This window comes from Mauremys mutica, chromosome 9 (assembly GCF_020497125.1).
Source record: "Mauremys mutica isolate MM-2020 ecotype Southern chromosome 9, ASM2049712v1, whole genome shotgun sequence".
NCBI classification, from domain to species: domain Eukaryota; kingdom Metazoa; phylum Chordata; order Testudines; family Geoemydidae; genus Mauremys; species Mauremys mutica.
The window spans coordinates 14078281-14091545 of NC_059080.1; the positions used below are offsets into that span (position 1 = coordinate 14078281).

Sequence of the window (13265 nt, forward strand, 5' to 3'; positions counted from 1 at the left end):
TTCTGGACTCGAGCACTATCTAGTCCTGACTGGTGGGACAGGTTAGTGGTGCAGACCCGGGGTGAGTGGCAGTGGTGGTCTAGAAATCTGTGTGCAGTTTACCCTGGAGCCACAGCACCATAACACCTACATGAAAGCTCCCCGCAGTGCGCAGAAGTGAGTGACCATCACTTTTGGGAAGCTTGCCACCCCTGACTACTACTGGTCAGTAGCTAACCAGTTTGGTCTTGGTAGTCCTCTATCAGGGCAGCTGTCATGAGATGTGCCCTGCTATCAGAAAGGTGCTCTCCCCCGGTGTCATTAAGCTTGGTAATGCACAGTTCGCCATTGACAGATTTGCATGGTTAGGTTTCCCAAATTGTACTGATGCCATTGATGAGACACACATGCCTATTCTTTGTCTCCTACACATGCCTGAAAGTTCATCAGCAAGAAGGGATATTTGTCCACGGTGTTGCAAGGTGTGCCTGATCACCGTGGTAGGCTCAAAATTAACATGAGGTCATCTGGAAAGGTCCATGATGCCTGGATCTTTTGAAATTCTGGCTTGTTTTCTGCAATGAGAATTGGAACTTTCTCTCCCAGGCCACTGTTGTTGTTGTGATTCTCCCTGTGATTCATATTACCCTCTGGCTTATAAAGCCTTTTACTGGACCCTCAGGGTAACTGTATCCTGAGTAGCTGCAGGGTGACAGTGTAATGGGCATTTGAAAGGCTGTAGTGTAGATGGAGGTGGTTGATGTCATGGCTGGCAGCTGCTAAGCAATATCTGCGCATTGTGTTTTGTGCTATGTCTGTGAGAGCAAAGGAGAGAGCCTTGATGAAGGGTGGATGGAGGAGGTGGGCAGATTTGAAACACATAATGAACAGACATGGGGGTGGCCTCTAACAAATGCTGCAAGGGGTCAGGGCCCGGGGTTAGAGGTGTGCTGTGCTTTTACTTTGAGGCTAGGGTGTTGTGGTGAATGGAGTGTGGAGGAGGGGGGCTGCATGTCTGTGCATGGGTATTGTAAGGATTCCTGGTGCTTTTTATAAGGATTTTTTCATGCGTCGTGCAAGGATTTAATGAGTTTTTTAAACAGTTTCATGACACTGCCAAGGATTTATTTATAATAAATAATAAGCCAAATCACAAGTTGCAAATAAGAAACCTTTGTTGAGCATAACACAGTGCAAAATTGAAACCCAGTGCAAATTTTAAAAAAACTAAGTGCTGCAATGGAGCCTATAGTATTTAAGTAGAAATGGAAGTTTAAGAATTGTTTCCAGTGTTGTTCTGATTACCTTTCCCAGACTGGAAGATCTCTGTGGAGATCAAAACCTTGTTCCTTTCACCAACAGAAGTTGTTTCAATAAAAGATAATAACTCACCCACCCTGTCTCTGTCATATTTCAGAGTGGCACTTTGACATAGTCTTCCTGAGATAAATCAGAGGTTTCAGGCAACGTAATTGAACATTCTGGAAAATAAGATAAATTAATGAATATTGTGGAATGTTACCATTGTTTAACCCTCATTAACTTTTTAATAATAATAATAATGAATCCTTTTAGGCAAGATCCAGTAATATCCTACGCAGCACATATTAAAGCATGGTCCTCAGATGTTTAATTGATTTTGAAATCCTCCAAGAAAAAATTAATTGATGGACTGGCAGGTTCTCATTCCTCTCACCTTTAATCTAGTTTAATCTTTAAACCTCCATTTTGGTTCCCTAAAACTCCAACAGATTACCTTTTGTATTTGGCCCTGGTAATCTGTTAAATATCCTTTGACAAGGAATATTCTTATAACATGCTGAATCCTGCACGGTTTAAGATGAAACAAGTATCAAGCTTCCCATGATAAAGACAAGCAATGCTTATGCATTTGGGGCCTAGCAAAAGAGATGCCCTGATCAGACATTTTGAGAGAACAGAAATTTTAGTTAGGAAGTGGAATGTAGCATTCTTGGGTTTCTAAGCATTGTAGAGGAGGCAGGAACATACAGAATTTCAGGAGCTTTTTGTTAAACTTTGGCAGGTTGTAGGCCAAAGTACTCATTTTATGCATAAGTTTCTCCAGCTTCTACATAATTTTTAGCTTTTGGGCAATAAGCTACAAGAAAAGACAGTGTAATGGCCCAAATTCTACATAATTTTTAGCTTTGTAAGCAGCTAAGTAACTAAATAGCAAGTGACCAAGTGACGGCAACAAACATAACACAGCATGCTTCCAGCCATTGCAAACCCCATTTCCCTTCGCAAAACTTCCTCTCACTGCTCCACGAATACATTTCAGAAAGTTGAAAACATTGATTCAGATTTCTTGGTATTTCTGAAGAAGGTAAATGGGGTTGGGGGGAGCAGTAAGGGCAGAGAGAGGGCGGTTGTCGGTTTATGTTTTTTTCAAATGATTGAAATCGCAGTGTTCGTGGATGTCCCGTACACTGCATAGGACATTTAAAATGGGCTAATTTTGAAAACACCAGAGCTCACAGATTGCCTTGCTGTTATTAGTACATATAGCAGGCTGATTTTTATTGTTGGGAGGGCTGGCTTTAGGCAGATTCGCCCGATTCCCCAGAATCGGGCCCCGCACCTAAGAGGGCCCCGCGCCTTAGGCGCCTTTTTAATTTTTTAAACTTTTGTACTTACCCAGCGGCAGTCCGGGGCTTCGGCGGCATTTCAGCAGTGGGGGGTCCGCTCCGGGGGTCTTCGGTGACATTTCGGTGGCGGGGGAGGGGTCCTTCGGTGCCACGGAAGACCCGGAGCAGACCCCCCTGCCGCCGAAGCCCCGGACTGCCGCCGGGTATTCAAATCGGGCCTCTCAGTTAATAAAGCCGGCCCTGATTGTTGGTGTTCTACTTGTTAAACACAATGAAGTCTGTCGGGGTATTTGGTAAATCACACGTAAATTTGTGAAGAATGAATAATCTCAATGTGACTGGAAGGCTCAAAGGTTTGGGGGAAGGGAGACTTTCACAGCGAGGTCAATGGTTTGAATCTGTCTTGGATCATTATGGTGGATGTCTGCATTTCACAAGGTATTTCCATCAGGTTTCTGATGGGGAAGATAAGGTGTTAGTGCAGTGATGAGCTGCCAAAATCTTAACAACCGGTTCTCTATAAAAAGTTCTGATTTAAGGGATGTGCCACAGCATGTATTTTTTTGTACCAATAGGGTTACCATACGTCTGTATTTTCCCGGGGCGATTTAAGAACCAAAAAGCCTGACATGTCCAGGAAAATATGGCTGTATGTTAACCTCGCCTAAAGTTCTTTTTAAAAAAGATGGGCCTGAACTAGAAATGAGCTCCGTATCACATGTGTGGGGCCCTGCCACTCCCTGGGGGTATGCTAGGGTGACCAGATGTCCCGATTTTATAGGGACAGTCCCAATTTTTGGGTCTTTTTCTTATATAGGCTCCTATTACTCCCCACCCCCATCCCAATTTTTCACACTTACTGTCTGGCCACCCTAGGGTGTGCACATGTGTAGTCCCAGCTGCTCCCTGCCCCCCTTGTTGAAGCAGGCATGCAGGGTTACTGCCCCGGGAACTGCAGGGCACCAATGGATGTGGGGCTGGCTGCAGACAGGGGCATGGGGCAGGGCTAGCTGGAGGCAGGGCAGGGGATGTGGAGCTGACTGGAGACAGGAGGGTGAGGGGTTGGCTGGAGATGGGGGGTGTGGGGCTCGCTGGAGGCAGGGCAGGGGTGACTGGAGGTAGGGGCTGGCTTCAGGCAGGGCAGGGGGGTGCGGGGCTGGCTGGCTTCGGGCAGGGCCACAGGGGGATGCGCCAGGGCTTGGCTGGAGACAGGGCAGGGGGTGCGTCAGGGGCTGGTTGCAGGCAGGGGGAGCCTCAGGGCCAGGGGAGCAGCAGCAGCAACAGGGCTCGTGCCCAGGGCCAGGCGGTGGCCCACATGGCACCCGCAGTGCAGCGCCCCCCGGCGGCCGGAGGAGGAATTACATCACTTCCCGCCCAGAGCCCATCAAAGCCGCAGTGTCCCCTCGCAGGGAAGCGGGTTAACAACCGGTTCTAAAACTGCTTCAAAATTTAACAACCGATTCGTGTGAACCGGCTCCAGCTCACCACTGTGTTAGCGAGTCAAGAAGGCTAGCGTGGAGTTTCTGGGAACCCCTGGAGGAGAAATGGAAGCAGGTGTGCCTGTTCTGTGTTAGTCTGCCGCAAGAGGGTGCTCTATGGCAATCCCATGGTTCAGGGGCATGGGAAGCACAAAACTTAAGAATCTGTTTTGTGAGAAATACATGAGAATTACAGTAATGCTTGCCTGACAATGCCACTGTGACGTAGGTAAGTTTTATGGTGCCCATTTTTCCAAGAAGGAAATTGAGGTAGAGAGAGGTGAAGTAACCTGTCCAAGGTTACGCAATGAGTCAGGGGTGAAGGTGGGAATTGGATCCAGATATCCTAGTCTCCAGTACCCTATTCTAACCACTAGCCAGTATTCCCGCTCTTCTTAACTACACTATAAGCCAGATGTGTAAGGACTCCATTCTAGCCTTTAAAAATTGTCTATTAGTGACATCATTCAATGGAACAAACAGGCTAAAATTCACTCATCATCTTGTCAGTATTGTTGGCTTTATCCACCGTTTTTTTTTTAAAAATAACCTTATAAATCTCCCCAATGACACACTAATTGTCTGCAGGTGAAAGCAGGTGGTTTTGTTTTGTTTAACTAAAGACCTCAGAGAAAATAAGCTGCACATGAGGAGAAATTGCCAGTCTTTTCCCTAACCAATGCAATACTGTCAGCTTCCACCTAACAGACTGCAGAAATGTCACAACTAATACAAACTCTCTGTGTCATGAATATTCATAATCCACAAGAAGCTGAAAGAACTAAATAATGTTAGAAAACAGAAATCAAAACTAACAGCAAGACCTCCAATATCCAATAACTGCTGTGAAAGAATCGGGCACCTTTGTGAGGCTCTGTCCCCTAGAACCTTCCTGGGGGCTTGCAGTCTGGAAATTACATCAGGTGTAACCACAGCATTCCGCATGGAACACTCTTGTGGGTGGGATTGGGAGGCTGGGATTCTGATGTGGAAGTTGGACTCTGGTTTCCTTTTGGTGAAATGAGGTTCAGGCTTCAGCTTGGGCGAATCAATTGCTTCTGAGGGCTGGTCTACACTAGGGAGGGGGTATCGATCTAAGATACGCAACTTCAGCTACGTGAATAGCGTAGCTGAAGTCGAAGTATCTTAGATTGATTTACCTTGGGTCCTCACGGCGCGGGATCGACGTCCGCGGCTCCCCGTGTTGACTCTGCTACCGCCGCTCACTCCGGTGGAGTTCCGGAGTGGATGGGAGCGTGTTCGGGGATCGATATATCGCGTCTAGATGAGACGCGATGTATCGATCCCCGAAAAATCGATCACTACCCGCCGATACGGCCGGTAGTCTGGACGTACCCTCAGTGCTCAATCAGGGATTCTTTTGTGGGAAAGAAGTCTGTTAAATGTGTTGCGACCAGGATACTGGTCTAATCAATATGTTCCTCTTTCCTGCTAAGGTACAGTACGTTTAAGAAGTGTTACAGTCAAATCATGTCTTTCTGGACCATATGTTTTAGTTAAACACAAATCGTTGGCCTCAATACAGGAGTAGCTGGGTGAAATTTAATGGCCTGTGAAATACAGGAGGTCAGACTAGATGATGTAATGGTCTCATCTGGCCATATCTATGAATGTCTGAGCATTAGAAAGGAAATGTGTACCCAGGGTAATTATATCAAATAGATGGTGGTGGTGGAGGAATCTGAAGACAGCCTAATCTGTCAGAACTATGTAGGGTATGTCTACACTGCGTTGTACACCCAGGGTTTGTGAGACCCAGACTTGTGGAGACGGTTTCCAAGTCCTTGCTTAAGCATACACACTGCATTGTAAACCTGGGCTTACAATTGCTGGGCCTACATCTCACAGCCATGCTAATGAGTCCATACTACACTTCTGATTCAGATCTGCAGCTTGAGCTATGTCCACAGTGCAAAATGACAGGCCTTGAACCTGAGTCCAGCAGGACTCGGGCTCTGACCCACCCCCCTAGCAGGGTCCTAGGACATAGATCTTGAGCAACTGCGGACCCGAGTCAGACTGATTTGTGTGTGGAAAGAAAGGGGGATTGGGCTCAAACCTGAGTCAGAACCCAGGCTTAGTGCGCAGTGTAAATATACCCCTTGTGTTCTTGGCTGCTATGTTTGTTAACCCTACAAACATTTTCTTTCCTTGACAGGAATCACTTCAAACCCGCATGACCCTAAAGTTCTTCATCGTCTCTTGACACCCTTAAGGATTTATCAGTTTCTGCCACCTCATCTTTTACGCCATATGAGTGGAGACAAATGGCAGTTAACTTCTTCTCCTGTTAGCAGGGGTGTCTCAACTACTCTTTTATTAGGCTGCCTCCCTGTGTTATCTCGTGCCAAAATGTCTCGCCTCTTCCCTAACTTTATGCTTGTTATTGCTACCAGATGTGCTTGAGTGTGATCAAAAGAAATGGGAATAGTGGGCTTATCTGTTGCAGGGGACAAACATAGATGATTATGGGCTTATCTAATACAGCTGCCACTAGTTTATCTGTGTCTCTTCACAGCATGCAGTATTACAGTTCGTCTTCTCTCTCCTATGAACAATCTTTGTACTACTTATGCCTGTACTGTAACTGTATGGAATGCACAGGTAGGTCATTTTTTGCTGGGGCTCATATAGTCATAAGCAATAATGAATTCATTAGGAATGCAAGGGAATCACCAGCCAGGTAAGGGAGTTTAGATATTGGATAGGCAAAGCACTTACTTGCAGAGTTCTGTGGATCAGCCTTCTCTATATGTGTGCTGCGTTAAATTCTGTGTTGAAATATATGCTGCTGTTTTGCTATAAAAAATGTGTGTTGCGTTCTTTGTACTTTCAAATCATTCCAGCCTTTCCATATAACTAAAAATTTTGCTTCATTTGTTACTGTTATCGAAATTGCTTTCTAAATTAGATTTAAGGCATCCTCCCTCTTCTGGGGGGGGGTACATACCAAATTCTGTACTGTACTTCATCTCCTTGTCAGATGAACAAACCCCTTTGTGCTTAAAATATTAAAATAAAATGATTAGTGTTTCTTTTCCTATATTAGAATTAATGATTCTATTGCAGTGACTAAAGAGGGAAAGCAATTGGTAGAATCAATAATTATTGGTGTGATGAGCCTGCCTCTGACGTCGCTGGTTAGCATTGTCTTTTGCTGCAACTAAATTGCTTATTTAACAGTCTCTTTCTGTGTTTGACCGTTGCTGTACTTCCAATAAGGAAAAGCAAACATAAGTTAATTTGTGCTGAACTATCAAAAATAATAATAATGAAAACTGGCCCTGCATTCGGTGGGAAAGTTGTATAAGGGAGGAAAATAGAATTGGGTGAGTAGTTTGCTAATGCTCCTGCTTTTAAATGTGGATCGTTGATTAATGGCATTAGTATGGTAAGGAAATTTAAAATTCACTTAAAGATGTATTTGTTGGAAAGCCAGAGAAAGTAAGTCTATGGGTGAGCAAAACACTTAGTGAAGGAGAGTTTTATGCTACAAAATCATAACAGAATTAGAAGTTTAAAAAAGCAAATGAGCATTGAGGAGAAGGTAACTGTCCCTTTATCTTCCCCTTATAAAAATAGAAGTTTATTTGCCCTGTAAATGGGCCAATAAAATCAAATCGGCACCCTACAGTGTGTGCTGAATAGGTAATCAGAAGTCTTAAGCTGCAAAGAAAGAAGCAGGGAAGCTTTAAGAGATGAAGATGTTCTAAAGTAATGTAGCTTATCAAGTCACTCTATAAAGTATTAAATATGTAGAGTTGTACTGAATAGAGACATAATTCAGGAGAAATAAAAGATGCTCTTTTTGTTTTAAGACAAAACTATAAATTCTTTGTGATCCAACAAATGCATCTAGAGTTACAAGTATCAGCTGAGAGGCAGATTGAGTAGTGAGTAACTGTCCTGGGATGCTCCAGGCAGGCAATATCCTGCTGTTGATTTTTAGGCATCTTTTGGCATAGATGCTGTCACGTACCCAAACTGCCCACAATCACTAAACAACTTCCCTGTTCATAATACTCATGCCCATAGAAGTGGGGATGAGCCAGTCAGAATATAGACACAATTTAACTCTACTTTTTAAAAAGGCAAGAGAGAGAGAATTTGGCTGAAGAGATGGGGACTACAGGGCCTAATCTCAGAGGTGCTCAGCACCCACAGATTTCAGCCGAGTTGTGAGTTCTCAAATACTTCTGAAAATCAAGCCCTGCATATCCTCTGTGTGAAATAACAGAGACAAAGTAGTCTGATGGAAATTCTAAGGCATTGGACTTTCAAGATCAGGAACTTAAATGTTACTCCACTATGAAGGGGAAAAACAGGATATTTTTAAATTTGTTTCTGTTGGTTTAGTATTTGGCAGCTTGGTAACGTAAAGCCAGTTTTCTTGCAAGCATTCATTCTGATCAAAAATAAGAACTGGTACCCTAAGTCAGACAGCTGTCTTTGATACCACATAAATCTATGGAAAATGTGTTTCTGTAGTTCTTTGGGCATATATAATAATTTCTGCTGAAACCCTTTCAGAATCAAAATTTCTACATCAATGTAGCACTTAAAGTGTTTACCTGACTAGGTTCTAGCCCTGGACTGATTGCCATGGCATCAGGAAGTCTGATGATGGTAAATCTGTGTTGGGATGACAATGGGAAAACATGTGTTGGGTACAGCCCAGTTCAACATTATTCATTTAGCAGTAGTAATCTCAGCAAGAATCACACCTGTGGAGTTGGTTTAAGGTTTATGTCATCTGTAGGCTGAAGCCATAAAAGGACTACATGATGATGCATATTTGACCAGGTCTGATATTTTAGCCAGTAGAGGGCTGTAGCAGTGCATTCACATTGTGGGATGATAGCATATTGCTACAGGGATTGTATGTCTATAGTTGTTTTCATTTTGTTGGGCCATCCCCAGAGCAGAGAGAAGACAGAAAGGGATGGTGAGGACCTAATAGTTTTCAGATTTCAACAGCACACTTCTTGCTTCCCTGACCAGGAGAACACGTAAAAGAACAGGGCATTTAGCACAAATGTATTCGCTTAAATGTTCTCTACAGTACATGATCCATGAGAATGTATTAAGGATTAGTCTCCAAGGTTCTCAGTCAGTGGAAGGTGAGGGCACTCATCATCTCACAGGATCATGTCCTAACTCAGTAAATTTTCTTATAGAGTTGACAAATCTTAAGCTGTTAAAATGATCCTGATACTGTCATAATTTCAGATAGAGCCTTTATTTTTTCCCTTCTTTTTGATACACTTCTATTTTGCCTGTAACACAGTTTGTTTTATTTGTTTCTTCAGCGGATCATTAGTATAGCAGACTTTTTGTTTTTGTTTTCTGCTGGTACATAGTTTAACAAAAGTGCATTTTAGGCAATCTGTTAATTCCTGTGTCATAATACCCATAGGAATAAATGCTGGTTGTACTGTGGTTGCCTTTGTATCTTTTCCTTTTTACTGCTTTGGAGACTTTTTGTAAACTTTTTCTTTAAAGTCGGTGCTTTATTTATTCCTTCCTCTTTTCTCTCTAAAAGCAGCTGCTATTATTTGCTGTTGGTATCCACTTTTGCTCACATCCATTTACAATGGTTAAGCTCTTAGAAGGATTCTTTAATGGCACTTATATTTTTGCATCTGGGTCTCCTGGAAGAAAATCAAACGCTCACAGCTGAGTAACTATTCAAGGTGTTATCTATGATGCCTTGTCAATGACCTGGTATTGGAGAGTCCTTTTTATGATAAACAGTCTTTAATGATTCTGAATGTTAGCATTTGTGGTAGAAATGAATGTTTCAGTGTAGTACTTTGGAAAGCAATATATCTTCATGTGGAAGACTTGGCTTCATGTGGAAGACTTGGCTTCTTTTATTATATGTAATTCATTTCCCTTGCATCTTGCTAGGTAAAATGTGTGGCTACTAGGCAAGAGTGATGATTAGGGGTGGCTGAAATATTTTTGTCTCATCTGCCTGGTTTCAGAGATCACCAGCTTCCATTGGACATGGGGAATGGTCCAGCGCTAATATGAGAGCTTAGTTCAGTGTGTGGCATGGGGCAGTGTGCAGGGGACGGCAGTGTTGCTGCCTAAGCTATGGCTATTCAGATGATAAAGGCAGGACATGGTCTCCTGAGATGTCATTTGGCACCTTTCGTGAGCACCAAATTCACTAAAGCATTCTTTTAATGTTAAATATTGGTAATGGGTTTTGTTTTACACTTTTAAGCAACCAAACAGCTTTATAAACAAGCCTTTGTAAAAAGGAATGCACTTTGACAACCTCCCCTGCCCCCGCTAATCCATCTTCCCATTCAAACAGCCACTTTTTATTGCTAAACCCTTGCCAAAGGAAATGTGCCCTTTGTTCCTTAATGTGACTTGCCACGACCACCCGAAAATAATTACACCTCCCTTAGACCCAGGCTTCCTGCACCAGTAACTTGTTGAAGGTCTGATGTCTCATGACCCTGTGGGGTGTGAAACTGGAGTTTTATGCCCGTGGCAAGGGGGGATTACTGGGTTTCCAAAAGGATAAATAGCATGTGCCAATTGGCTCCCCTTAGTTGTGGGATGGTGGCTGTTGTTGGGGTATCTGGCTTCCCCCTGAAGATACTGGTTAAAAGATAATTGAGTAAAAAATCTCTGTCCCACGGTCATTAGCTACTTCTGCTGAAATGAAACTCTATAGCCAGAGTATAGTATTCATTAGTATGAATGAATACTAATATCTAATCAATATACTCCTTTATTTTGTTACTTTCTCAGAGCAGCCACGTTCATTCATTGCCATCTGGATGCTACTAACTGTGCTGGTAACATAGATTAGGAACATAAAGAGTTCACTCCTATGAGGTGCTGAGCCACCCCGACTCCCATCAACTCTGGTAGGAGATGAAAGAGCTCAGCAGCTCACAAGTGGGTGTGGGACTGGTGCTGAAATTTTGTTTTTACTTAGAATGAACTTCATAACTGTGAGCCAAGGAAATACAAGGGGCGCAAGATGTACCGGATTTATTGCCCAGCTCTGCTCCCATGGTTAAAAGTCTCGTAACTGTTTTGTCATTGGTTAGTTTTGCCAACATAAAAATAATTTTTAAAAACCTCTGCCCTTTAGAGGATTTATTTCATATGTATGATATAATGTTGGGAAATAGAAATACAGCTGCCAAGGATGTAGTGTAGCTCAGAGATAAAGGGTTTGCCTATCTTGAGACCTCCTCCTCTCTCCAGGATAGTCCCTGGAGGCTGAGATTAGCTGGGTTGTTTGAGTTGACAATCTCTGCATTAAACATTAGGGGCTGAAGACAGGTGAGCTCAGAGCAGGGGGCTTTCTACTCTGGAACTTGTTACTTTCCTTGGGCTGACACTGAACACTTCGCAACCAGAACTGCAATTTTCCTTTTCCCCACTGACCCCTCCCATTAATTATATAACACTGCTTCCTGGTGGTTTCAGATTGTAACAGTTCTGTCTTTTGTTTGTTAGTTTGTTCACAGTTTTCTAGAGGAGTTTATGCCATCTTTGGATTCTATGACCAGATGTCCATGAACACACTGACATCATTTTGTGGAGCTCTGCACACGTCCTTTGTCACACCCAGCTTCCCAACAGATGCAGATGTGCAGTTTGTCATTCAGATGCGGCCAGCGTTAAAAGGAGCCATCCTGAGCCTTCTGACTCATTACAAATGGGAAAAGTTTGTATACCTCTACGATACAGAAAGAGGTAAGAACATCCTTTTAGGAGGCTTTCTATTATCTAACTTGCTGGAAATATTAATGTAACCAATGTCAGGCAATGCATCCATGGTTGCTTTTGAACACAAGTCGTTCTTTCTGATTGATTGTCCTAGAAAACAAAAGGTTCAAATATGTTTGCAGGAGGAATAACTAAATGCTGTAAGCATTAGTTTTGGAACACCTATGTTCCCTGGAACCAAAGGTTTAAATTCTGGTAGGGTGACGCCTTCCAATGTAGAGGAGGTAAACACCGTGCAGTTTATTATTACACAAGACCTATTATGCACTGGCCTTGAAGATCCCATAGTGCTTTTCATAACTATGTGTTTGTGCCCTGAAATTGGACAAAAGTAATGCATGTTTTCCCAGTTGGCTGCCACACTGCACTTCAGTGCTGTGGTAAGCATATAATTTATGAAATGTTTTGAGGTCTCTGGGATGAAAAGTACTACACAGATGTGTAGCATAGAGTGTCAGCGAGAGACTGGACATGTATATGGATAACAAGAATATCTGGAGTTACGATAGCTAATACTAAAAATAAAATGGAAGGGATATTAAACCTCATGCTTAAGGTCTTAAATCAGCCTTTAACTTTTATGAATTAGGATGAGATTTTTCAGGGCGGGGTGAGAGCAGATTATCCCAGATCTATCTGTTGTAGGGGTTTCTCTGAAATATCTGATGCTGGCCATTGACAAGATACTGAATTAAATGAGCCACGGGTCTGATTCAGAATGGGAATTCCTATGTAACATTTTATTGTAATGAACTAGTAATGTGTATGTGTACCACTGCCCTCCTTTGCATCGATTCAAAACAGGTAACTGTGGGCCCTACGCCCTACATGTCTCATGAAGATTCTCCTTTAGTTTAAATAGTAGGGGATGTCACTTTTGGAGCAAAAGGATCTGGGTTCCATCATTGCCATGAAGCTCTGAGGGGCTTGGTGTACAGCAGAGTGACAAAGGTCAAGTCCCAAGAGGCCACATTTGACCTGTTATTACTACATGGATTTGTGCAAAGTTTTCATGATGTTTGGTGCAGCTAAAGGTTGGGCAGACATTTTGTGTAGATTAACATTTTAAAAACATGGGACTGGTCGTGCAGAGAGACATAAGAGTGCTGATAGATTTTGGGAAGCATAGATCATGGTAAAGTTGAAATGTACTACTAATCTGTGAGATCAAGTAGAAATACATGGAGAATTTAAGAATTCTCTGCAGTTGAGAATGCTGGTAGTTTTGAACCTTTTGAGACCCACTGCACAAACTTCTACGTCTCTGATTTAATTCAGTATATGAAATTACCATGTGTATTTTTACTTGAACTCTAAGGTGACCATAATGTCTTTTATCTAGGAACAATATCAACAAATTATCATTACAAAATGGTATTTAATATTTTCTAGAGTAAAGTGACCTGAAAGAATT

General features: G+C 42.7%; 1 protein-coding gene across 5 annotated transcripts in view; it reads left to right on the forward strand.

Annotated features, from left to right (window-relative positions):
• Positions 1 to 13265, forward strand: part of GRIA3 (glutamate ionotropic receptor AMPA type subunit 3) — a 225126-nt gene that overhangs the window by 39500 nt on the left and 172361 nt on the right. For all 5 annotated transcript variants that reach the window (XM_045030430.1, XM_045030431.1, XM_045030429.1 and 2 more), the window contains one exon: positions 11579 to 11818. In XM_045030430.1, coding sequence (XP_044886365.1) covers positions 11579 to 11818 — 240 coding nt within the window. The remainder of the gene's footprint in view (positions 1 to 11578; positions 11819 to 13265) is intronic.